Source organism: Schistocerca piceifrons, chromosome 2 (genome assembly GCF_021461385.2).
Source record: "Schistocerca piceifrons isolate TAMUIC-IGC-003096 chromosome 2, iqSchPice1.1, whole genome shotgun sequence".
Taxonomy (NCBI): Eukaryota; Metazoa; Arthropoda; class Insecta; order Orthoptera; family Acrididae; genus Schistocerca; species Schistocerca piceifrons.
The window spans coordinates 1,026,823,600-1,026,851,352 of record NC_060139.1 but is presented as its reverse complement, the minus strand read 5'-3'; the positions used below and the strand labels follow the sequence as shown (position 1 = coordinate 1,026,851,352).

The following is a 27,753-nucleotide window of genomic DNA, read 5'->3' as shown; positions in this document are numbered from 1 at the left end:
TGTCAAAGTGAAAATCTCTTTCTCTTAGAACCAAAAATGTGTTATGGGCTTACAGTGTCATATGTTTTAAGATGCATCGGGATGTATTAGGAGGGTATCATTCAGAGGAAGGCAAGAGCATACCATGTTCAAATGGAACGTGCCTAGTAAAGCAAGAGGATGCTCAAATTAACTTTCAGACTGATTTTTCAGAGGATTTGCAACTATGTTATAACAAAGTTGACCAGTCTGTAAACTGTAAATTTTGTTACTTTACTGCATGCAAATGAATGCTGTAAATTAACCCTTCACTGTCTTAATTTACTTACAAGAAAATGCTTGATAATGAAAATGCTAACCAAAATTAAATATTTGTGGGTATGAAAATAGGAAAATAGAGAAGAACACAGTAGCTGAGATGGTCTTCATTGTATGTAGTTATGTGCAGATGTGATACCTACAATGAACTGTGCTCTTAACTTGCAGACTGACAATGACTATCTACAACAGGCAACAAAATTTCATTTTATTCTGCAAAGCAACTCAATCATTAAGAATTTTCTTTGTTCCTCAGTTCCTGCAGTCTTAAAAACAGCATCAAATTTTATCTCTAAGCCAGTCTAGAATTTTCTGGGAAAAAACTACATGCAGTTTCAGTATTTTGCCAAACCGCATGTCTAAAATCTGATCTTTCAGACTTAGCAAAAGATTACTTCTCGGCATACAGTAATGCATTTGATCTATTTATTACCAAAAAAAATCCCATGTTCATTCCAGTGTCACAACTTGAGGAGTGGTGGTAATCTATCTCACTACAGTGTCACAATTTTGGGAACAATGGTAATCTATCTAGTGCAGTTCGTAGATATGCTTCAATTAAATAAACAACAGTTCAGGGAACAGAAAGTTAAGGAATCTAAGGAACTGAATCTTATACAATAATCCCATGCTGCTTATTTCGCATATGATTGCTCATTACTGAAATATGGTGTAGTATTCCAGGGGGAACTGTTGAGCAAGCCAGGCGTATCTTTGGCACCAGAAAAAGATAATTAGATTAGTATGAGATGTAGGCCAAAGAACATCATGCAAGTAGCTCTTTACAGAAGAGAAAATTGTACCACTTTCCTGACTGTTCATATTAGAAAAAGTAATAATTGTATGAGGAAAATTAAACATTAACGATCAATGTATCTCTCATAATGAATCCATACACAGCTATTTTACAAGCCAAGCAAATGATGTACATATTCAACATACAAATACAGCTGCATTCCAGAAATGTATACTCCATTCTAACAGTAAACTGCATAATGCATTACTGAGGTACATAAAAATAAGAAGGTTGCCCAGAAAGTAATGCACCAAATTTTTTTTCTTCAACAATTTTTTATTAAACATAATGAAAATTACACACATGAAAGAATGGGGTTTTATCTATACACTGTGTTTTTCCATGTAATCTCCATCCTGTTCAATGTCCTTCCTCCACTGTGAAATAAGGGTGTGTATACCCTGTTGGTACCATTCCCTGTCCTGGTGGAGGAACCAGTGCTTCACTGTGTGAATCACTTCCTCATGGTCCTCAAAATGTCTTCCACGAACGGCAGCCTTTACTGGCCGAAACAAAGAGGAAGTCCAAGGGAGGCTAGGTTAGGGCTGTAGGGTGGATGGGGTAACACTGTCCAATGCTATTTAGCGAGGTGTTCAGCAGTCCTCTGACTTGTGTGGGGCCAAATGTTATCGAATTGCATCAAAACATCTCCTGGGTTGCTGTGGCCTCAAAGTCGCCAGAAGCGTGTCTAGAGTTTTGTTAATGTGTTGACATATGCTTCTGAATCAACGGCACCGTCTCATGGCATCACATCAATGAGAATCACACCTTCACAGTACCAGAACATGTTAATCATGACCTTACTGGCGAAGCAGTTGCTTTGAATATTTTCTTCTGTTGGGAATGGGAATGGCGCCATTCCATAGACTGTTGTTTTGTTTTGGGCTCAATCCAGGACAAGAAGGCCTCTCCCTCAGCTTGCAACAAATCAAGACAAATGTTTTTTCTGTGCAATTTGTGATCCACCATCAGACACCGTGGGACCCATCTTGCACACACTTGTGGTATCCCAGAGTGTGGCTAATCACATCCACACTTCCTTTGCTGATTGACAGATGTAGTGCCAACTACTGAGTTGTAATGTGCCTGTCCTCGTGGATGACATCATCATCTCACTGCAATATATCAGGTGTGACAGCTGTGGATGGTCTCCTTGACCACTGAAAATCGTGGAGCTCCGCCAAACCACCTTCTGATGACCTCACCCTCCATGCCTAGCGACTAACTGTATTTCTGTCGACAGCAGATGCTCCTAAGACTATGCACAAGCCTTTGTGAATATCCCCCACTGTTTCTTTCTTTGCAGTGAGAAATTCAATGACGGCACGTTGCTCACCTACAGACGCTATTCTGAAACTGTCCTGCAGCTATGCTATCTATTGGAAGTGATGGAAACTTGGCATTCTCACTCAGGAGACTGCAAATAATACATATTTAACATTTTTCACTGGACCAACCATTGTAGTAAGGGCCAGCATACATTCAAATAATAAGTAAAAGATGAATGGATTGGGCAGTGCTTTTATTCTGTGAAGGAGTATCTAGAAAAAGCAAAATTGTACAGGTTGGCACATAATAAACTGGCCCCCGAGCAGACCACTCGCCAATTACATACGAGTTGGTCCCCGACACAAGCAGATACAAAAAGAAATAGATAAAAATGTAATAATCAGATAAATATATCTAAAAAGGCCTTTACAAATGTCTGCTTGTGTCTGTGTATGTGCGGATGGATATGTGTGTGTTTGCGAGTGTACACCTGTCCTTTTTTCCCCTAAGGTAAGTCTTTCCGCTCCCGGGATTGGAATGACTCCTTACCCTCTCCCTTAAAACCCACATCCTTTCATCTTTCCCTCTCCTTCCCTCTTTCCTGATGAAGCAACCGTTTGTTGCGAAAGCTTGAATTTTGTGTGTATGTTTGTGTTTGTTTGTGTGTCTATCGACCTGCCAGCGCTTTTGTTTGGTAAGTCTCATCATCTTTGTTTTTAGATATATTTTTCCCACGTGGAATGTTTCCCTCTATTATAATAATCAGATAATAAAGAAATAACAAATAAGCTAATACAAAAATCAATATTTACTGAGCTGATGACAATTGACGGGTGCTTCTAGTACTTGGGGCTGGTTTTTCGTGAGCCATCCTACCACTCTTTGATGCTATAATTGTAAAATATAATATTACTAACTAAAACATTGTGTTTTCCATAAGAAATGTTTGTAGTACTTAAGGGGTGACTTGCTGTACGTAGTACAATACTAGATTTACAAGGTCATTAAATAAATAAATTTATTTTATTAACTGCTACCCTACAATGTGTCAAATACAACATAGACCATACGACTAATTGTGCACGAAAGAAATACTGTAAAGTTGATGAATCTGCCTTGTTCAACACTACAAGAAGCCACAATGATCCCACTGCTCTTACTATGGGATTACTGGATCTAATACTAAAATAAGGTATAATATTTGTTTGCTTACAATGGTGAGAACATTACAATTGAACCACCATAAAAATTTAACTGTACTGATACTCCATATAATAAAAAATATTAATTTTTTATTGTTAGATATATACTTTGACCCAAACCTTCGACAACGAAGAACTCCAATGGGCTCTCTATGTACATGATATGCAGGCTCACGTGCTACGTCACTGAATTCATCTCTAAAAGAGAAAAGAAAAAGAAGTTCATCATTAATTAGTACTCAGACCTGCAGAAACATATAAACAAAGTTCAAAATTGTTCTTTACAAAACATTTATGACACTCCATGCAAGTTCACCTCCTATTAACACAATGTGGCTATAAGTGCATGGAACAAATACTACAAATTTCAAAAGCCAATGTTGTAAGTCATCAGTGGATTTTGAGCTTTCTCAGCATAGTAAATATATTCACCTCAAGCATGAACTTTCAGCTAATACACCTTCATCCAATACATTTGTCCCCAGAGTCACTTGACTATTGTCGTTCCATCTTACAAGTGTCATAGAACTCTCTGTATCATGTAAAACATGAGTAGTACCTCATGGTGCCTTCTTTATATCTAACATGGGTGCCTTCTCCAAGCGGTCATTTCTCAGGTTTCCTATGCATTTGATTCCATCTGAAGTAAGAGATTTCATGTAGCAGAAAAAGAGTTAAATTAATTATCAATGTCCACTGTGCTGTTCTGAGGGATGTAGCCCAAACAGAGCTTTTCAACTACAGAATGTCCCATGGCTTATGGGGATCTCTTTGACTTGCTCCAACATATTGCTCAAATTTGATGAGATATCCATTAGATGTAGTAAACAGCACCAATTGAAACCATAGTGAATTGGCTTGCCTCTTATAAACCATTTCACAAAGTGGTGGCCATAATAAGGCTCTATGTCTGGAAATTTCTTATTTAGATGTGAAATTAATGGCCAAACCTTATAAACTTTACCTTCTTTTTCAATGCTGTCATTATCATTGACATGGAAGAATCTATAAATTTTGTCAAAAGTATTTCTGGAGATAGAATATGAAACAAGGACATTGTTTGTGTCAGGTCTGGTCTCCCAGTACATACATTTATGCGTGACTTATTTGTATGCTATGTCCCTTTTGAGCAGCACATTTGATGACTGTCTCTCTCATCAGAATCTCAACCAAATCAGCATAAGAGAGAGAGAGAGAGAGAGAGAGAGAGAGAGAGATCTATTGGAGACGAGTTTGATGTGCAGAGATGTTCTATTATATCAGTTGTATGATCACAAGATACCTCAAATTTTTGTGAAGAGTCTATAGAGTCTAGTCTTTCTTCTATTCAGTGTCTTGTTTTCATAAGTCGAGACTGCGATTGTGATTTGGAACAGCAGTGATTTTTCTCTTGAGCGGATAAAGGTGTAACATTTTCAACAAGGCCGTCAGTATTTACTGATCTTATCTCTGCAGTTTGTCCCAGAACATTCTTCTCTAAACCAGCGACAGTGGTGGGTTGATCTTCTGCATCACCACCTGCATCATCTTTATCAGTGTCCTCACCATCATTTGGCGGAACAAGTACAAATTCAAGCTCCTGACATGTATCAAATATGTCAGACAAAGTTTCATTATTTTCTTCTGTCAAGAACATGACATTTAGACCTCTCCTTTTCCAGTTTATATCTGAAATAAATCGTACCAACTGCAAGAAAATGACCCCTTACTGCCCCCCCCCCCTCTCCTCGTATGATATTTCATACGTAAAGGTATAAGACAGAACCACAGCAAAGCAAATAAAGTACTCTTTACCAATTTGTACTTGTACATAAATACAGTACATACTACAAAAATATCTGTTATTGTTAATTCAAATTGTGAATCTAATGGGTGAACATCCTGGTGATCATCCCCAATTTACTTTTTGCTGTATTCAACCAGTAATGCTCTTACATTTTTAACACCCTGCAGTTTTAAACTTTCCAAAAATTGCAAATAAAAGTAATTCTTCAGATTCACCTGAATTGTTCCTACTAACATTGAACTCTTTACTTAAATATTTCCCTAATCTGACCACAATTGTTTTCTTAAATGATGAAGTTTTATTGGGTAATGACTGGTGAAATAAATTGGATTTGTCATCAAAGACATCTTTCACATTATATTTTTCAAGTATGAGAAGCAACATCGCGCCTGGATAGGCACGTGCATTAGTAATCTGCTTCTGGGATTTGAGGAGGCATGCCAGACCCAGATTGAATCCGCCTGGTGCATTAAGAATGAGAGTCGGTGTATGGGTCAGTCATAATGTTGATTTTAGATGGTTTCCCATATCTGCCTCTGTGAATACTAGGCTGGCACCCACATCTGTTACGTGATTCGCTAACACTTTGAAAACATGCTCAACATCAGGGGGGGCAGGAGTGGTGTCATGAAGGGCATCTGGCCACCCTCCACCACTAACATTGTCAAACCCAGTTTAACATGTTGACACTGTACAATATGGGATAAGACCAGAAACAAGAGGAATAAAAGGTCGAAAGCAACCAAGTCTTTATCCCATCTGTAATCACAGTCATTAAAACTTGGTCACCTTCACAACAATCACTTTATGTTAACACCATGGTATTCGTTTTATTGAAATGTTCCAACAATTTAGATTTACAGGAAACTTAAGACCCACGGCGGAAAGACACTCTCGGTGGAGTGGTGAGGATTTCATGAAGGATGGATCTCATTTCAGGGCAGGATTTGAGGAAGTCGTATCCCTGCTGGAGAGCCACATTCAGAGTCTGATCCAGTCCCGGAAAGTATCCTGTCACAAGTGGGGCACTTTTGGGGTTCTTCTGTGGGAGGTTCTGGGTTTGAGGGGATGAGGAAGTAGCTCTGGTTATTTGCTTCTGTACCAGGTCGGGAGGGTAGTTGCGGGATGCGAAAGCTGTTTTCAGGTTATTGGTGTAATGGTTCAGGGATTCACGACTGGAGCAGATTCGTTTGCCACGAAGACCTAAGATGTAGGGAAGGGACCGTTTGATATGGAATGGGTGGCAGCTGTCATAATGGAGGTACTGTTGCTTGTTGGTGGGGTTGATGTGGACGGATGTGTGAAGCTGGCCATTGGACAGATGGAGGTCAACGTCGAGGAAAGTGGCATGGGATTTGGAGTAGAACCAGGTGACTCTGATGTAACCAAAGGAGTTGAGGTTGGAGAGGAAATTCTGGAGTTCTTCTTCACCGTGAGTCCAGATCATGAAGATGTCATCAATAAATCTGTACCAAACTTTGGGTTGGCAGGCCTGGGTAACCAAGAAGGCTTGCTCTCAGCGACCCATAAATAGGTTGGCGTACGAGGGGGCCATCCTGGTACCCATGGCTATTCCCTTTAATGTCTGGCCTTCAAAAATAAAGAAGTTGTGAGTTAGGATGAAGCTGGCTAAGGTAATGAGGAAAGAGGTTTTAGGTAGAGTGGCAGGAGATCGGCGTGAAAGGAAGTTCTCCATTGCTGCGGGGCCCTGGACGTGCGGGATATTTGTGTATAAGGAAGTGGCATCAATGGTTACCAGGATGGTTTCCGGGGGTAACAGATTGGGTAAGGATTCCAGGCGATCGAGAAAGTGGTTGGTGTCTTTGATGAAGGATGGGAGACTGCATGTAATGGCTTGAAGGTGTTGATGCAAAGATACGTTCTGTGGAGGCTTGGTAACCAGCTACAATGGGGCAGCTGGGATGTTTGGGTTTGTGAATTTTAGGAAGAAGGTAGAAGGTAGGGGTGCGGGGTGTCGGTGGGGTCAGGAGGTTGATGGAGTCAGGTGAAAGGTTTTGTAGGGGGCCTAAGGTTCTGAGGATTCCTTGAAGCTCCACCTGGACACCAGGAATGGGATTACCTTGGCAAACTTTGTATGTAGTGTTGCCTGAAAGCTGACGCAGTCCCTCAGCCACATACTCCCGACGATTAAGTACCACGGTCGTGGAACCCTTGTCAGCCAGAAGAATGACGCTGGATCGGTCAGCCTTCAGATCACGGATAGCCTGGACTTCAGCTGTGGTGATGTTGGTACTAGGATTAAGGTTTTCAAGAAATATTGAGAGGCAAAGCTGGAAGTGAGAAATTCCTGGAAGGTTTTTGAGAGGGTGATTTTGAGGAAGAGGAGATGGGTCCCACTGTAATGCAGGACGGAACTGTTCCAGGCAGGGTTCAATTTGGATAGTGTCTTGGGGAGTTGGATCATTAGGAGTAGGATTAGGATTATTTTTCTTCATGGCAAAGTGATATTTCCAGCAGAGACTACGAGTGTAGGACAGTAAATCTTTGACGAGGGCTGTTTGGTTGAATCTGGGAGTAGGGCTGAAGGTGAGGCCTTTGGATAGGACAGAGATTTCGGATTGAGAGAGAGGTTTGGAGAAAAGGTTAACTACTGAATTGGGGTGTTGTAGTTCCAGATTGTGTTGACTAGAATTTTGAAGTTTTGGGGGGAGTGGGGCTGGAAGTGGGAGATTGAGTAGATGGGAGAGACTGGGTCTGTGTGCAACGAGAGGAGGTTGAGGTTTGTTGGAAAGGTTGTGGAGGGTGAGTGAGATGCCTTTCCGGAGGTGGGAAACCAGGAGATTGGATAGTTTTTGAGGTGGAGGGTGGCATGCTGTTCTAATTTGCGGTTGGCCTGTAGGAGGATGCTCTGAACAGCCGGTGTGGATGTGGGAGAGGAAAGATTGAGGCGTGCTGCAATTACAGTAGGGCGTTGATTATCCGAAGTAATTGGGGGACATGGGTGTTCGGAAAACTGGTTTGTTCGGTTAATTGAACTGTACATGTTTATTTGCCAAAAATTTTCAATCATACCTTGCGAATTTTCTTCTGTGTCCAAAATTTTATTCCAGGCTTTCTTCAAATTCTCTTCCTTTACAGTATTCCATGCTGGGCTGATCATGTAGGACCTGTCTTTCAAGTCAATATTGTTATGATTTCTTAAGAGATTTTCTTCTCCATCCTCCTCTCTTTCTAACAATAACTTACACAACAATTCTTTCCTGTAATATCGTTTGAAAGTCTCAATAACGCCTTGATCCATGGGCTGTAATAAGGAGGTTACATTAGGTGGAAGAAATATTACCTTCATGAACTCGTCCTTTTCGTTTAAAATATCACATGACGGATGAGTTGGTGCATTGTCAACGAGAAGTAGTGTTTTCTCCCTCTTCCCATTCTTTAGCTGATGAGCTTTTACAGAGGGTATGAAAACGTCCAGAAACCACTTCATAAAAATCGTACTATCCATCCAGGCACTCTTCTGTGAAGTGCACACAACAAGCAAGGCTGACGTATTAACGTGCTTGAAACAACGCAGTTTTTTACTTTTACCAATGACGAACATAGGCAGTCGGTGACTTCCAGTAGCATTAGCACAAGCCAAAGCTGTAATACGGTCCTTGCTTGTTTTAGGACCAGGTGCTGCTAATTCATGACGTGAAACAAGAGATTTTCCTCGGTAAAGCTTTCCAGTTAAGTCCAGTTTCGTTAGCATTGTAAACATTTTCGAGAGCATAATCTTCTTCCCTTAATACGTCCCTTCGTTTGCCTTTGAAAGAATCAGCTGCTGAAGATTCAGCCGACAGTTTTTCTCCTGTATTGTAAGCTCACGAATGCCGTGTCTTTTGTTTTTTTTTATATCCGTAATTGTCGACTTCCCCACCTTGTAATCATTGGATAAAGTGGTTGCAGATTCACCTTCTTCTATCCTTTTAATAATTTCGTACTTGTCCCTCATAGAAAGGACAACACGTTTACGTTTAAGCATTTTGTATCGCAAGTTCACTTTTTCACGGAGCAGCACACAAGTGGTCGTAACAGAGAACAGAAGGTGACTGTTTGCACCGTGACAAGCTCTTCTTGGGGGCGTGCAATCCCTCAGACTGCGCGGAGCAGCACGCCTCAACTTAAAGCTGGCGCAGCTGTTGCTGTGAACAGCTTTGATACTGCCGCTACTTCTACTGACAGAGCCAAGCCGACAGAAGTGTGCAAATTGTTGAAACACAGCGACTGGCGGCTTGGCCGGTCAGCAGCGCCTTGTGAAGGCCCCATTAGAAGCAATGTTCCGCCAGCGGTGGCCCAGTGCGGTGACTACTGTGGGAAACTTGGTTTGGGAGAGAGGGGGACGACGGACGGTAGGGTGAGAGAGTAACAGGTGCGAGCGAGTACACAGTTCGGTTAAGCGGTCATTCGGTTGACTGACGTTCGGATAATCGATGCTGTACTGTAGTCCCTAATAATGGTTGTATACAATTCTCATCACAGTGTCGTCAAAATGATGTGACCTTCCTTCCAGGGACTTTCATTTAAATTCACGAAGAATCTCTGTAACACTTGTATGTTTATTGAAGCTAACGTTATCAAATCTAGAAGCTTGCCTACAAATTTCTTCGATTTCTTCCTTTGGTCTGACCAGGTGAGGATCCCCAGCAGTACTCTAGAATGAGATGAGCTACCAACAATTAAAGGGAACAGCCATGGGTACCCGGATGGCCCCCTCGTACGCCAACCTATTTATGGGTCGCTTAGAGCAAGCCTTCTTGGTTACCCAGGCCAGCCAACCCAAAGTTCGGTACAGATTTGTTGATGACACCTTCATGATCTGGACTCACAGTGAAGAAGAACTCCATAATTTCCTCTCCAACCTCAACTCCTTTGGTTCCATCAAATTCACCTGGTCCTACTCCAAATCCCATGCCACTTTCCTCGACGTTGACCTCCATCTGTCCAATGGCCAGCTTCACACATCCGTCCACATCAAGCCCACCAACGAGCAACAGTGCCTCCATTGTGACAGCTGCCACCCATTCCATATCAAACGGTCCCTTCCCTACAGCTTAGGTCTTCGTGGCAAACGAATCTGCTCCAGTCGTGAATCCCTGAACCATTACACCAATAACCTGAAAACAGCTTTCGCATCCCGCAACTACCCTCCCGACCTGGTACAGAAGCAAATAACCAGAGCTACTTCCTCATCTCCTCAAACCCAGAACCTCCCACAGAAGAACCCCAAAAGTGCCCCACTTGTGACAGGATACTTTCCAGGACTGGATCAGACTCTGATTGTGGATCTCCAGCAGGGATACGACTTCCTCAAATCCTGCCCTGAAATGAGATCCATCCTTCATGAAATCCTCCCCACTCCACCAAGAGTGTCTTTCTGCCGTCCACGTAACCTTCGTAACCTCTTGGTTCATCCTCATGAAACCCCCAAACCACCTTCCCTACCCTCTGGCTCCTACCCTTGTAACTGCCCCCGGTGCAAAACCTGTCCCATGTACCCTCCCACCACCGCCTGTAACCCGGAAGGTGAGCCTCGTGTGAAAGCACCCACGCGATTTACCAACTGACCTGCCTACACTGTGAAGCCTTCTATGTGGGAATGACCAGCAACAAACTGTCCATTCGCATGAACGGACACAGGCAGTGTTTGTTGGTAATGAGGATCACCCTATGGCTAAATATGCCTTGGTGCACGGCCAGCACATCTTGGCACTGTGATACACCATCCGGGTTATCTGTATACTTCCCACTGACACCAACCTATCAGAACTCTGGAGATGGGAACTTGCCCTTCAATATATTCTCTCCTCCCGTTACCCACCAGGCCTCAACCTCCGCTAATTTCAAGTTGCCATCACTTGTCATTCAACAACATCATGACTCCTTACTCTCTCCCTTAAAACCCACATCCTTTCGTCTTTCCCTCTCCTTCCCTCTTTCCTGATGAAGCAACCCACGTGATTTACCAACTGACCTGCCTACACTGTGATGCATTCTATGTGGGAATGACCAGCGATAAACCGTCCATTCGCATGAATGGACACAGGCAGACAGTGTTTGTTGGTAATGAGGATCACCCTGTGGCTAAACATGCCTTGGTGCACGGCCAGCACATCTTGGCACAGTGTTACACTGTCCGGGTTATCTGGATACTTCCCACCAACACCAACCTATCCGAACTCTGGAGATGGGAACTTGCTCTTCAATATATCCTCTCTTCCCGTTACCCACCAGACCTCAATCTCCGCTAATTTCAAGTTGCCGCCACTCATACCTCACCTGTCATTCAACATCATCTTTGCCTCTGCACTTCCGCCTCGACTGACATCTCTGCCCAAACTCTTTGTCTTTAAATATGTCTGCTTGTGTCTGTATATGTGTGGATGGATGTGTGCGTGTGTGTGCCCGTCCTTTTTTCCCCCTAGGGTGGGTCTTTCCACTCCCGGGATTGGGGTGGCTCCTTGCCCTCTCCCTTGGGGCCCACTTCCTTTCGTCTTTCCCTCTCCTTCCCTCTTTCCTGGTGGGGCGGCGGTTTGTTGCGAGGGCTTGAATTTTGTGTGTGTTTCTGTTTGTGTTTCTGTCGGCCTGCCAGTGCTTTCGTGTGGTGGGTCGCGTCATCTTTGTATATATCTGGGGACAGGGATGGTGTGACTTGCCAGGTGAGGGTGCTGGCGGGTCGGCGGACACACGGGCAGGCACGGGCATGCGCGCGGGGTTCAGGCTTTCGCGGCGAACTGTTGCCTCGTCGGGGGGGGGGATGTGGGTTTTTTGGGGGAGGGGGTGGGGAGTCGTTCTGGTCCCGGGGGCGGGGGACTTGCCTTGGGGTGGGGGGGGGGGGGGGGGGGTGAGGGGTGGACGGGTGTGCACTCGCGCGTGTCCATCCGCACATGTACCATATGTGTGGATGGATATGTGTGTGTGTGCGAGTGTATACCCGTACTTTTTTCCTCCTAAGGTAAGTCTTTCCGTTCCCGGGATTGGAATGACTCCTTACCCTCTCCCTTAAAACCCACATCCTTTTGTCTTTCCCTCTCCTTCCCTCTTTCCTGATGAGGCAACAGTTTGTTGCGAAAGCTGAATTTTGTGTGTATGTAGGTGTCTGTTTGTGTTTCTATCGATCTGCCAGCACTTTTGTATGGTAAGTCACATCTTTGTTATATATATATAATAGAGGGAAACATTCCACGTGGGAAAAATTATATATAAAAACAAAGATGAGGTGACTTACCGAACGAAAGCGCTGGCAGGTCGATAGACACACAAACAAACACAAACATACACACAAAATTCAAGCTTTCGCAACAAACTGTTGCCTCATCAGGAAAGAGGGAAGGAGAGGGAAAGACGAAAGGATGTGGATTTTAAGGGAGAGGGTAAGGAGTCATTCCAATCCCGGGAGCGGAAAGACTTACCTTAGGGGGAAAAAAGGACAGGTATACACTCGCACACACCCTCATATCCATCTGCACATACACCAGAAAGACTTACCCTAAGGTAAGTCTTTCTGGTCCCGGGATTGGAATGACTCCTTACCCTCTCCCTTAAAACCCACATCCTTTCATCTTTCCCTCTCCTTCCCTCTTTCCTGACGAAGCAACCTTGGGTTGTGAAAGCTTGAAAATTGTGTGAGTGTTTGTGTGTTTTCTGTTGTGTCTATCTACCAGCGCTTTCTCGTTTGTTAAGTCACAGCATCTTTATATATAAATAAAATAGAAAGAAACATTCCACATGGGAAAAATATACTAAAAAACAAAGATTCCATGACTTACCTAACGGGAAAGCGCTGGTAGAGAGGCACAATAAACAAACACTCAGACACACACACACACAAAATTTGAAGCTTTCGCAACCCACGGTTGCTTCGTCAGGAAAGAGGGAAGGAGAGGGAAAGATGAAAGGAAGTGGGCCTTTAAATATGTCTGCTTGTCTCTGTATATGTGTGGATGGATATGTGTGCGTGTGCGAGTGTATACCTGACCTTTTTTCCCCCTTAAGGTAAGTCTTTCCGCTCCCAGGATTGGAATGACTCCTTACCCCCTCCCTAATAACCCAGTTCCTTTCATATTTCCCTCTCCTTCCCTCTTTCCTGACGAAGCAACCGTGGGTTGCGACAGCTTGAAATTTTGTGTGTGTGTTTGAGTGTTTGTTTATTGTGCCTATCTACCAGCTCTTTCCCGTTTGTTAGGTCATGGAATCTTTGTTTTTAATACATCTTTAAAAAAACAAAGATGATTTGACTTACCAAATGAAAGTGCTGGCAGGTCGACAGACACACAAACAACCACAAACATACACACAAAATTCAAGCTTTCGCAACAAACTGTTGCCTCATCAGGAAAGAGGGAAGGAGAGGGAAAGACGAAAGGAAGTGGGTTTTAAGGGAGAGGGTAAGGAGTCATTCCAATCCCGGGAGCGGAAAGACTTACCTTAGGGGGAAAAAAGGACGGGTATACACTCGCACACACACACATATCCATCCACACATACACAGACACAAGCTCTTTCCTGATGAAGCAACCGTTGGTTGCGAAAGCTAGAATTTTGTGTGTATGATTGTGTTTGTTTGTGTGTCTATCAACCTGCCAGTGCTTTCGTGTGGTAAGTCACATCATCTTTGTTTTTAGATATACAACATTCACTTTTGATGTTCAATTTTTTTGGGGGGGCAGGGGGGGGGGGGCGTGGATAAACATTGCCTTGTTAACCAATTTTTCATGTTAAACTTAATATGTATTTTTAAGTGATTATTATCTCATACATTTTAAGCTTGCCATTTCCTCTCTTTAAGTGATTTCATTAATTGTGCTGGTGTTCAGTAACATTCCTTACATAACTGTTATCGTCATCTTCTACTCTTTCCAGCCACTGACTTGGTCTGCTTTGAATAGTGCTCTTCTTTTAATTTCCTGCCAACACATTTCTCTCAGCACCTTGCCAGTTTTCTCCTCTCTTCTTCACACATCCCTTCACTTCAATGACCTATCCATCTCTCGTTTTTTCTCTACATCTTTTACCTTCTACTGTCATTTCATTAGCCCGTCTCAGTAGCCTACCAACTCTTGTTCTTTCAACATGTCCATACCAAATAAATGGGGTTTTATCTATGATTTCTTGCATAAGCTTCCCCTTCATCATTTCTCTAGCTATCTCTTACCTTACTCTATCCATTCTAAAGTATTCCTATACTGTATGCTTCTTTGAAATTTCAGCTTGCTGGGCTGTATCCTGCTCATCTACCTTATATCCTTTACCCACATTCTGATGCTTGTGAGATTGCTGGAACAGAATATACTTCGTGTAACATTTGTTTGCTTTTTGGTGGTACACAATTAATCGAAACCAGGCTCTTATACTCTGCAGTAGTCCATGTCTTTGTTTTCCCTTTTCATCAATCTCCTTATCATTCCTCCCACTATATTCTATTACACTCCCCAGTACTTGAAACTTTCCACTTTCTTTAGTGTGGAGTCATTCATCACAGACATCACACTGGGCATGTCGATTCATAGTCCTAATGTTGGCACCAGACATTATGCACACTTCCACCAATACCTCCACATCAATTGAGCCTGCCAACCACCAGCTCCATACAGATGCTCCTCTCAGATGGCACAGGCATCGTCACTATAGAAATGGATACGAGACCACTGCAGGCTATTATCACGCCCCTTCTGTGTCATGACTCTCGGCTGCGAGTACAATGCCTCTCTCAGTCAGTGACTACAGAATAATTGGTAATAGAGCAAGGATGCATAACATGGAAACAAAATATCAACTGAATGGGGGAAGACGGGTTAATTAAACAAGCAGTCGATTAGTTAAACAAGCAGTCAATTACCAACAAATAAGAAAGAGAAATGTAGCAAAAATGACAAACAAATGGTTTCAGTGAAGTCAGAACAGGCTGTGAGAAGACGAAGATGAAGAGAAAGAACAATTGCATAACTGTCAAATGTTCTTCTACAAATAGAGTCTCCCTTAAAAAAATCGATACATCAGTTCTTCTTGGCAAAGGGTTATTCTGTAGCATATTTCAAATAATGATGTTCTTAACATACAGCCTGCCTATGAGACAAATGACTTGTGACATTACCATCTCTAATTGAAACTCTGCCATATATCTCTTTTTCACTACTGGAAAACTGTTACTACCTTTGTAAAGAACTGGAGATGGGACTATGCATTGGGCGCAGCCTTATAATCGCTGGTTCCCTGCTTGGAGGTAATTACCTCCTGAGGGGTAAAATACAATTTTATGAGAGGCAAAAATAAAAGGCTTCAATTGTGTTTCAGTCATGAAATTATTCTTAAAACATCATTGCAATCATCACTATTTCCTAAGACTGAAATACTGTTTGCTTACGTTACCAATAACTACATTTGTTTTTCAAATACTATCATTAAGGCATGACACAATGTTGTGGGGCTACAGTTCAAGAAACGGATGTATATAGATACTCCTCACACAGTCCATCCACTATGCACATACTTTGTACTTAGTACCACACACCTATGACAGCAATTTTGAGACATACATATCACTTACATTTAAAAATCTGATCATAATGTCTTCTCTGAGTTGCAGGTAGTTGCTCCAACAGACCAGAAATACCTTCGTTATTCACTTCAGTCATCAGATACAAACCACTGGCAGCTTGAAGTCTTCAAATTACTGCCAGCTCAGAAGTAAGGAATCCAGCAATCAAATTATTTACAAATAGGAGGCCTAAGTGTAGTGTACATATTTTAAAAGAACTTTATACTATTATCCATATGGTGAAACAAACAGTCCTCAAAGTTAAAGAGGACTTGTTGCAGTTGTTTCGCAAGTCTACTACAACCAGTCACAAGACGTTATTTTGTATATTTCTCTGTGACAACATTTAAAAGATACTGTAGCTCTAGAGATGACTATTATTATCAGTCACACAGCTCTAGTACCAACAGCAGCCATCAGCACTTCACAGTTGGGAGGTGGTAACAGCAATGTCAGCATTAAAGGCTCTTATTTTGACAATCGAAGTACAATTACAGGACAATGCTTTTATTTGAACTATTGGAGAAGAAAACAACATGAAACTTCACAGGTTGAGAGGGTATGAGATGTTACTTAAGAGATTACAAAATTGGGACATATTTACAAATTTGGCAAGATGAGCTAACTTATTAGTTTGACAATGCACCCCTTTGGTCTGGATGCGTGCACAAATCAGTTGGATGGGTATAATAAAGCTGTTCTATCTTCTCTTGAGCCAAGCTGGCCCACAACTGTTGTAACTGGTCCTTGATATCCTGGATACTGGCACAAGAGTGATGTCCAAGCTGGTCCCATGCATGTTACATTACAGACAGATTGGGCGGTCTTGCTGGCCATAGGGGTACCACATCATATGCAGACAATTCATATAGACAGTGCCTTGTGTGAATGATCATGACACCACGATACTGTTGCATAAGGGGTAGCACATTCGGATGCAGTATCCATGTATTGTTGTTCCATCACTCCTCAATCACTACCAGCTGTGATCTCAAGTCATAGCCGAAGGCTCCCCACACCGTGACACACACTTCTACATACGTACTCCACAAGCTACCATATGGAGTACAGTGAAAGCTTGACACATATATCTGTATACATGCTTCGCAAGCCACCATATGGTGTACAGCAAAATATATCATACACCACTACTAATCATGTCAAAAACAACTGTCTATATGCCTATGTATAAGCCTTAATTTCTCTTAACCTGTCTTCAAGGTCATTACATGAAATATTCACTGATGGCAGAAGAACTGTTCTGCAGTCAGCTGCAAATGCCTTTCCTTTAAAATTTCTCAACATCGTTTCACGAAAAGAACATTGCCTTTCCTCCAGGGATTTCCATTTGAATTCATGAAGTATCTCCATAACACTCATATGGAGCACCACTCAAGAATGGGTCATACAAGTGTTATACATGCAGTCTCCATTGAAGATAAGCTACATTTCTCTAAAACTCTCCCAATACAACAAAGTCAGTCATTAATTTTCTCTACTACCATTCTTACACGATTGGTCAATTTCATATTACTTTGCAATATTACACCCAGATATTAAAACAAAGTGACTGTGTCAAGCAAGCAACACACCATTAATACTGTATTTAAACAGTAAAGTATTGTTTTTTCTACTCACCTGCATTAACTTAAATTTTTCTGCATATAGAGCAAGCTGCCATTCATTACACTGAAATGAAGTTCTGTATACAGAGAACCAGCATTCCTACTACACTTCCAAGGATCACTCCTGATGATACCCTTGTCTTCAATGAACATTCGCCATTGAGGACAACATGCTGGGTTCTGTTAGTTATGAAGTCTTGGAGCCACTCACATATCTGGGCAGCATACTCTGTATGCTTGAACTGTCATTAACAGTCTGCAGTGGCTACTGTGCCAAATGCTTTCTGGAAATCTAGTAATATGGAATCTCGTCTGTTGCCCTTCATCCATGGTTCTTAGTATGTAGTGTGGAAAAGTGCAAGCTGAGTTTCGCACAAGCAACGCTTTCTACATCTGCACTGGTTTGTTGACAGAAGGTTTCCTGTCTCATGGAAATTATTACATTCGAACATAGAATATTTTCAAGTATTCTGCAACATACCAATGTTAAGGATACAGATCTGTAATGTTACAGATCCATCCTTTTGCCCCTCTTATATACAGGAATTGCCTGCACTTTTTTTTCAGTCACTTTGGACTTCGTGCTGGGTAATAAGTACAAGCTATGTGGGAGGCGAATGCTGTAGGTGGTCTAATAGGATGCTAACAACTGCTTGTCTGCTCTTCCCAGCATAAATACTATCCTAACCTTCTTGATGAATTTATTGACTTTAGCAACCATTGTCACTATGACGACCTGATCACTAGTCACTGATCACAGACACTGATGATAAGGTCAGTGCCTGTTTACATGTACAAGGTTTAAAATATTTCCACTGTGTGTGGGTTGTCGAAACAGCTGCTAAAGGCAGTTTGGAAAATGTGTTCAAAATTACTTCACAAGATTACCTGTCCATACCACCTGAAATGAATCCATATATCCCAGTCTATACTGAGTAGGTTAAAGTCATCTCGAACTAATGTTACATAATGGAGTATTTCTGTGCTACTGAGCTGAAACTTTGTTTGAATGGTTCTACAACTGTTGCAGCAGAATCAGATGACCAGTAAAAACATCCAAAGATTAATTTGAGTTCACATTGGCCAGTATTTGTGTTCAGGTAACTTCTCAATTTACTGAATTTCAACCTCATTAGAGACAATATTTTTGTCAGCTGCAATGAACATTCATTTCCTGCAGGCTAGTGTATACAGAATTATGAATGCACCACCAATTTACTGTTAAAACTTTGACAGCCAAAGATCTTGTACTTTACATATGATCTGATTTTCTCTGTGCGTACTGACTGATGGGTGTTCATTAAAGAACCTCAAATTATCACCTATCCTAAAAAAAAAAAAAAAAAAAAAAATCCTTGTACACTCCACATGCTCTCTGATACGCGATAGGCTGCTTCCTGTGTGTAGTGCACCCTTGACCTGCCGAGGGGAATCCTACAATTCCCCAACCAATGATGCACATCTAGAAATCTGCAGCCACAACTGTTACAGAAACGTCACACCCTCTGGTTGAGAGTCCCCTTGACTCCAAACCAAACGACTCTGATCTATAATGGGTACAATCATGAGCTCCACTTGCATCCTGCACTGAGGCTTGCACACTTCACTTTCACCAGCCACCGTTATGAACTGAGGAAAGTCAGAAACAAAGTGATGGGTGTCATTGGCACCAACACGAACCACAGCCTGCAAACGACTACACTCTTGACAGTTGCAGGCAGGGCCTCCTTCACATCTTGGATGAGGTACCCTGGCAGACGTAACGAGCACAAATTGGATTTATTTCCAGCCCTGGACGCTATTTTCCTAAGAGGCTCCATTACATGCCAAACACTGGTGCTCCTGATAACTGGTGAACCTGTGTCTGTATACACCCTGTACATCCTACCACTACTGATTTGCAAATTAAACTGTAAAAGCACATAGAAAAAGCGAACTATGTAACTTGCTACTCTCCTGATGTGTCACAAGTGGCATCTGTTGCCAGGAGTAACACTGCTGTGTCTCTCCAAAACACTGGAAGAATGGGACCTCTTCCCAGATCACCATCATACTAACCAATGATCGTAATCCCGGGTGGGGCAGAATGACGATTTGTCACTGAACACAATGCGATGACATTTATCAGCAGTCTATGCTTCCCATCTATGGCAGCACTCCAAATGCAACCATTTGTGTTGTGGTGTCAACAGTGGCATATACATGGAATGGTGATTCCCTACTCCAGCTGCTGCTAGTCTCTAACCAATGGTGTGGGTTGACATAGAATGTTACAGGCAGTCTATTACTTGCACTTGAATGGCCGGCATAGATGCAAGGGGTTTATGATGTGCTTGTTCCATAATACAGTGATCCTTCCTTGTAGCAATCAGTCACAGTGGTCAACTAGAACCTAGACAACGAGTATGTCTGCACTCATCTGCCCATGCATGCAGTCCAAAATCAGGCAAATGTCACATCTAAATCTAAATGTCCACAAATCTGGGCACTGCAGTACGTTTCACTTGCTGGCCAAATGGTGACCCACAGTGAAGCCCGTTAAAAACTGTGTCAGGTGATGACAACACTGTCTCACACAAGTACGTGGCATCTCTGCATCCTTCACAGTGATCACACAACACCTAATGCTGCTCATTACCATTCGATGTATATGCTATTGTTGACAGCACAACACACGTGGTTACATTTGGAGTGCAGCTGTAGTAGTTGGGAAGCATAGACTGCATACCCACCAGTGGTGTCTATGTGTAGAAAGTTACCGTGACAACCGACCATGTCTGCTGGGTGCATCACTTTTCCTGTCAGGCAGTATACATATGCACATATAAAATAATCTAGAACTAATTCCCAACTGTAAGTAGATCAGCACTAATCGTAATTTGTTGTTAGTACTTTGCAGAAGCAGCCTACAGAGACTATCTTACTGGGAGACAAACATTCCAAGAATGTAACCAATTAGTTGTTTACTGTAGTATTACTCTCTCCATTCTCTGTATAAAGTCATGATGACTATGAATTTACAGAAACATATCTGTCTGGGATTCACTGGCCTGGAACACAGGCATATGAAATATACACTCGCAGAGTTATCTAGTACCGTATTTACTCGAATCTAAGCCGCACTTTTTTTTCCGGTTTTTGTAATCCACAAAACCGCCTGCAGCTTAGAATCGAGTGCAAAGTAAGCGGAAGTTCTGAAAACTGTTGGAAGGTGCCGCCACAACTAACTTCTGCCGTCGAATATATGTAGCGCTACACAGGCACGCTTTGCAGGCACAAAGATAAATACTGGCGGCAAAATCTCTGCATCAGTAAAAACAAAAAAAGGGAAGACGAGCTTTTTTCTCCGCCCTGAGTTTCGAGCACTGCATATTCGTACATTATCCAATGAAGGAAATACGAATTTCATATTATTCATCTTCGAATGTAGCAGCATTTCAATGTACTATGAAAATCTGACTGGCAAGACTCTTTGGGATGTTGGTCAATATGGGAAACACTTTTCTGAATTTTTTCCTACCTCTGAGAGGAGATGGTTGCTAATAGGAACTTTTATGAATCGTGAATCACATGCAGTATTCTCTTCACCATAAGAATAATACGAATATAAACATTTTGTCATGTATTCTTTCGTGTTTGCAGCTATCTCATTTAAATCCTGTCGGCCTAATAAACTACGAAACTCGAGTGAGACAACAGCAAACGCGGAAGAATACACATGTCATGTCATGTTTATATTCGTATTATTCTTATGCCTAATAGTGATACAGTCAGAAATGAAGCACGGCAATTGACTAGATTTTTAAATCTAAGATGACTCTATTTTCTGTGCAGAATGTAATGTACTAAAAGAGTCGTCTGCAAAGATTTTCAAACGGATAAAAATTTTTCGCTAAACTCTGGTTCAGAACATCTTTTATCATACGCAGTCTATTATTTGGTTCTTGCTGATCATCTGGAAGCGGCAGTAGAGCGCATAAAAGCAAGCCATGCAGCAAGCGGCGACAGGCTGTAAATACTAATTATCAGAAAGTGACAAACAATGCATGGCACAATACAGTAATGCATTTTCAGCTTAGGGTGACGTAAACACCTATAAGAAAGAGAATGGCACTTATCAAATCAAAGAAAAATAAGCACGTGAAAAAGGAAGGGTACCCGTATAAATACGGACGGAGCACCAGGCGCATAGCAATGGCTACCTGGTAAAGCGTAACTGCTAAGCTTACGACTCGAACCAAACTACTGTAGCTGTACTGTCATTCATTCGACCTAAATTATGTCTCATATTATAATGGACTAACTTTAGTTTCGGTTTGGAGGTGTGGCCTAAAGCTCACCTTGAATTTCGAGTCTCAAATTTCAGGTGCGGCTTAGATTCGGGAAATTTTTTTTCCCTTGATTTAGTCTCATTTTTCAGGTGCGGCTTAGATTCGAGTAAATACAGTATTCTGTACTTAGTTGCATTTCAACAGCAAAAGGCTGAAACTTTGTTTTTACTTTCACCTTTTTCCTTCAGTATACTGATCTTCCTTCCTTAAATTTATTGCAAGGACTGTACTGCCTTTCAATCTTAGATTACTACTTAGTACAAAGTGAGTGTGCAACAAAGCCGTTGTCAATATATCCTTTATCATACATTATTCTGCAATAAGAAGATCACATTCCTTATTCTATGCAGCTGAAACATAAATTTCACTTTACCTGTATGGGTTACGTAATGTATGTTGTCCATATGATGGTAGTCTTCCATAAAGGCTATGCTGTCCCATTAAAGGCATTTGTGTTTGGAAATGAGCTTCAGACACAGGGTCTTCATCAGAGCTGTAAGGTAAATTTACCAGAAAAAAGGTTCACTGTTATCCAATCATTAACAGAAAATGTAAAAACTGAAAGTAAAAATGTACAGTAGAAGTGTGATTGAGGCATTCTTTAGAATGACAACTTAACTGAAATCCAAATTAGTCGGTACTTCTCACATGTTAAATTATCATATCATATATTCTGAAACCACAATATTTTGTTTATATTTGACTAATTAGGTGCAGGTGGGGATGAAACTGCTGAATCTGTTACTGAGCAAGGTGGGAAAATGCCAATTATAAGAGAGAGAAAAGAGAAAGAGAGAGAGAGAGAGAGAGAGAGAGAGAGAGAGAGAGAGAGAGAGAGAGAGAGAGACAGAAGTGCCCAACCTAATCTTGGAAGATATATTGTTGTTAGAATTTTACACAAGCTGAACCAGTAAAATTGCTCAATAATGCTTTGTAGTCTTTACTAACACCAAAACTAAAGCTTTTTCTTTCTTTTCTCTGTTGAAAACAAGAGCCCATGCAGCCATTCAGAATTTTTACCTTCGTTAGTAGAGACTCTTAACTGTTTTTCTTTGTTGCAGAAGCAATTTGACATATTTGCCTCACCTATTCCGAAAAAAAGATTCCTTACAGCAGTTGTTATACTAACACAGGAAATACATCAATTTTTTTGTCATGACATTCTCACTTTCTGTCCTCAGCCCTTATGCCTTCAATGACTACCACAGCAGAATACTGTCAAATGATATTGCACAAAACCCAAAGAAATTCTGGTCAAATGTAAAGGCTGTCAGTGCATCAAAGTTAGTGTCCAGTCCCTAGCGAATGAGACAGGGACTGAAACTGAGGTTGGAAAAGCAAAAGCTGAAATGCTTAACTCCATTTTCAAATGTTTCTTTAGAAAGGAAAATCAGAAGAATTGCTCCAATTTAATCCTTGAACCATTGAAAAAATGAATGAAATCAGTATTAGTGTCAATGGTCTTGAAATACAGCTGAAAATGTTAAAATTGAACAAAGCTCCAAGGCACAATGGAATCCCTGTCAGATTCTATACTGAATTTGTGGCAGAGTTAGCCCCTTGTCTAAGTATAATCTATCACAGATTCTCAAACAAAAAACCGTGCCCAGTTATTGGAAAAAAGGACAGGTCACACCCATCTACAAGAAGGGTAGTAGAAGTGGTCCACTAAACTACTGTCCAATATCCTTGACATCGATTTGTTGTAAAATCTTAGAACATATTCTGAGCTCAAACATAATGAGGTGTCTCAAACAGAATGACCTTCTCAATGTCAATCAGCATGGTGTCCCAAAACATTGAACATGTGAAACTCAACTCACACTTTTCTCATGACATACTGAAAGCTTTGGATCAAGGCAATCAGACTGATGCAGTATTTTTTTATTTCCAAAAAGCATTTGACTCAGTACCTCACATATGCTTATTGCCACCAAGGAAATTTTTGACTCCATTGACTTACTGGCCAGGAGGATGCAACATGTTATCTTGGATGGAGAGTCAGATATCAAAGTAACTTCAGGTGTGCCCCAGGGAAGTATGGTGGGATCCTTGCTGTTCGTGTTGCATATTAATGGCCTTGCAGACAAGATGGCCCAATTATCTATAATGGAAGTACTATCTGAAAGAAGCTGCATTAATATTGAGTCAAAACTCAATAAGATTTCAAACTGGTGCAAAGATTGGCAACTTGGTTTAAATGTTCACAGATGTGAAATTGTGCACTTCAAAAAAAAAAAAAAAAAAGTATTATGCTATCACTACAATATCAATGAGTCACTGTTGGAATCAACCAACTCATACAAATACCTGAGTGGAACACTTTGTAGCGACGTCAAATAGACTGATCACATAGGCTCAGTTGTGCATAAAGCAGGGAGAGACTTTGGTTTAGTGGTAGATTACTGAGGAAGTGCAATCAGTCTGCATACAAGTCACTGGTGTGACCTGTTCTAGAATATTGCTGAAGTGTGTGGGATCCATACCAAATAGGACTCACAGCGGATATTGAACATATACGGAGAAGGGTAGCATGAGTGGTCACAGGTTATTTGATCCATGGGAAAGTGTCACAGAGATACTGAAGGAACTGAACTGGGAGATTCTTGAAGATTGACATAAACTACTGCCAGAAAGTCTATAAACAAAGTTTCAAGAACTGGCTTTAAATGATGATTCTAGGAATATACAACAATTTGTGACGATAAGATTAGGATAATTACTCACGGACAGAGGCATTCAAACAATCATTCTTCCTGCACTCCATATGTGAAAGGAACTGGAAGAAACCATAATAACTGCTACAGTGACTTCATATGTACCCTCTGCCATGCACCTCAGGGTGGTTTGCAGAGAATGGATGTAGATGTAGGTATTCTACTGCAACATCCAACTTTGCAGCTTCTTGGCTGTTAACAGCATAAAGCCTAACCCTTTCATGACGACAATGCAAATATACTTCAACTGCTGCCTTACAAAACACCTCCTTGACAACAGTTATATAGAAAGCAGGAAATGTGAACCAACAACATACAAACATAGATGGATAATTAAATCTTTACCTCTGAGATTTTCTCTCTTCTTTTTTCTCTTGCCTTGCACTGTTCCTAACTAAAGTTCAATCAAATGAAAACAGTGGACGGTCAGTTGCTCTTTCTCACAACTTAAAAATCATTACTACCATCAGTTTGTATGTTATTGAACATGATGTTACAGAGATATAGGTTTTCAATATTTTTCTCACCACTTTCCTCCAGCTCTATGTATTTATAAGAAGTCTTACCAACGTAAAAATGTCAACACCACCACCAACAAAAATTTTGTTGCATTTAAGATCATTCATTTTCATCATGAGACAACACTCAGAACACATGCAAGTTGATATTAAATAGTTCTTCATTTGTTTAAAATCTAAACACCACACAATGTATGAAAGTACAGGGTACAAAACTTTATATCTGTTCCTCCACATGGTCAACCTTCTACTACCAGTACTACTTGCTCTAAAATGTCCACAAACATATTTCAATATCTAATGGCAGAACATCAAATAAGAGACTCAAATGTCTACAATTTTTGAGTTGATAACAAAGTTCAAGAGTTACACTACTCCTTTTTCGCAAGTTCACACATTCAGTTGTTTGCAAGTTCACAGTTCTAAATGCATTTTTTCATGCTCTACATCTTTAAAAATTCACTATCAGTTCAATTGTCATACAAGCATTATAGCTGCCAGTAAAGGGTATCTGAGAAATAGTTGTTTTATTGAAACCCCTGTTTTAAAGCTGACAAAAATCATTTTTATCAGTGCGATATTGTTTTGGTTATGTATTTTGTCATTTCAGTTGTCGGATGAGGTGTGCTAGAATTTAAACCTCTTGTTTTAAATTCTTCCACAGTGGTTTTTTCTGCTTCCTTATGGCGTTGATCACTGCCGATTATTCTGTCGTCAGGACAGTTTGCCCCTACACATCTCTCGCCCATTTTGAATCATCACTGTAAGTTGGGTGAATACTCCCTGATGAATAGTGATGAATGTTAAAATATCAGCAGTGATTAGTGGAGTGTGTTGGGCTACACAAACTCTTATGGATAGGGCAACCAATGATTAAGATTGCCCACTGTTTCCAACAGTGTCAAGGACACACCACGTAGTGGATAGAAGGAAATGTGTGCTGTCCTAGGTCAATCAATTGAGCACTATCCAATGAAATCTATTTGCAAGAAAGCAGCTGGACTTCAAGTATCATAGTCAACAAACCATGACCATATTATAAAATAAACTTAAAAATGATAGCATTTAGACCCATGTTTGTGAACCAAATGTCTGACAATGATGTGGAGGAGTGAGCTGCAGCATGCTCTGTTTTGTTGCCACAATTAATAAATCACAAGTCTTGTTCAAGAGTGTTATTTTCTGATGAATGTGAATACGTCGAGCTTCAGAGACAAGACAATGGGGATGTCTGTAAGTTATAACAGCTGATTTTTTTTTTTTCAGAAAGAAGCACACAAGGATGATTATCGATCCTTCCTTCATGTTCTCAACACAAAGACACATCAACCACTGACTTTATATTGTGGCAGGAGAGTGACAAAGTGAGTATGGTATCATAATTTGAGTATGATGTTCTTTTCTGAAAATTGTCAGAATAGCATTGTATTTGGCACTAAAAATGTTAAGAATATGTGAAATGTAATCTAGGAAAAAAGAAGCAAAATATAAATACATTAGAATACTTAATTCACATACCCAAGCATTTTATTTGCATTACCTTAATTGATGTCGTCCATACTGGTAGGCTGCTGGATCTTCAAACAGCAAAGTTCTTGCATTTACACCTGCATCTTCTCTGTAAGCAGATGACTGTACCAAAGAAGGAAACTGCATCTGTAGTCCACTATTCTGGTACCTAGCAGATCAACAGAAATAAAACGATATCTGGGTGTCAAAATACTGCTCTCCACTCCAGTTTGTTTCTTATGTACTTTTTGAAGCTCAATCCATTACAGTAAAAAAATTACCAACTACAAGAGATAAAATGCTGAAACATATAAGTTTGTGCATGGTATCAATGTTCCAAAAAAGCCACATGCAAAAATGCAATTTTTAGGGGCTCATATCTCAGGTTCTACTGATCACAGAGATAAGGGGTTTAGTATTTTAGATCCCTTGGCGCAGTGACCATTTGTATACCCATCTGAAGAACAGGAACATTGCAGCTATACTACGGTACATGATCAAAATTTGAACACTAAAATCTTCCTCCAGCCCAAGGAAATTGATCAATGAGTTAGTTCTTTACCATTAAATGTAGTCTAAGGTGGCTCTTATGTGACTTACAAAAGCACAATTTGTTCATTGGCAGTTCTTGAGCAAACCAATGCATTTTGGGTATGAAATGTACCTGTTGTTGGGACAGCCACTTCTATAATTTCTGTTCATGGCACATCATCAAAATTTTTTTCCGTATGTTCTTAAGATGATATTATTGGGGCATTTCGATTTTTTTTTTTAAATATCATTTTCTGTTACCAAGATTCAAGGGCTCAAAGCTACCAAATTTATGCGGGAGGGGGGGGGGGCATTTTAGCTGTTTTTACACCTTAGATCACAATTACCTAAATAACTAACCACAGCAAATGACACCAATTTTAACTTAAATTCTTTAGACATTCATCTAGAAATGTCATTTGCCCATTTTCAAAAACCTTTACCATAGTCACCAAGTGGCAGTAGGAGAAAACACACACACACACACACACACACACACACACACACACACACAGAGAGAGATATATATATATATAAAAATAGGCTTTATTTATGCAAGCTTCTGAAGCCAGTGGCTCCTCCTTCTGGCAATATAGTTGAAGGGGAAGGAAGAGGGGTGAAGGGAAATCAAC

The 27,753-nt window shown here is 40.9% G+C and overlaps 1 protein-coding gene across 1 annotated transcript in view; it reads right to left on the bottom strand.

Moving 5' to 3' along the window:
- LOC124776089 overlaps positions 1 to 27,753 on the bottom strand; it is a 147,669-nt gene that overhangs the window by 17,197 nt on the left and 102,719 nt on the right. The window contains exons 8-10 of the mRNA XM_047250930.1: positions 26,622 to 26,759; positions 22,220 to 22,339; positions 3,685 to 3,762 (exon numbers count right to left, since the gene is read on the bottom strand). Coding sequence (XP_047106886.1) covers positions 3,685 to 3,762; positions 22,220 to 22,339; positions 26,622 to 26,759 — 336 coding nt within the window. The remainder of the gene's footprint in view (positions 1 to 3,684; positions 3,763 to 22,219; positions 22,340 to 26,621; positions 26,760 to 27,753) is intronic.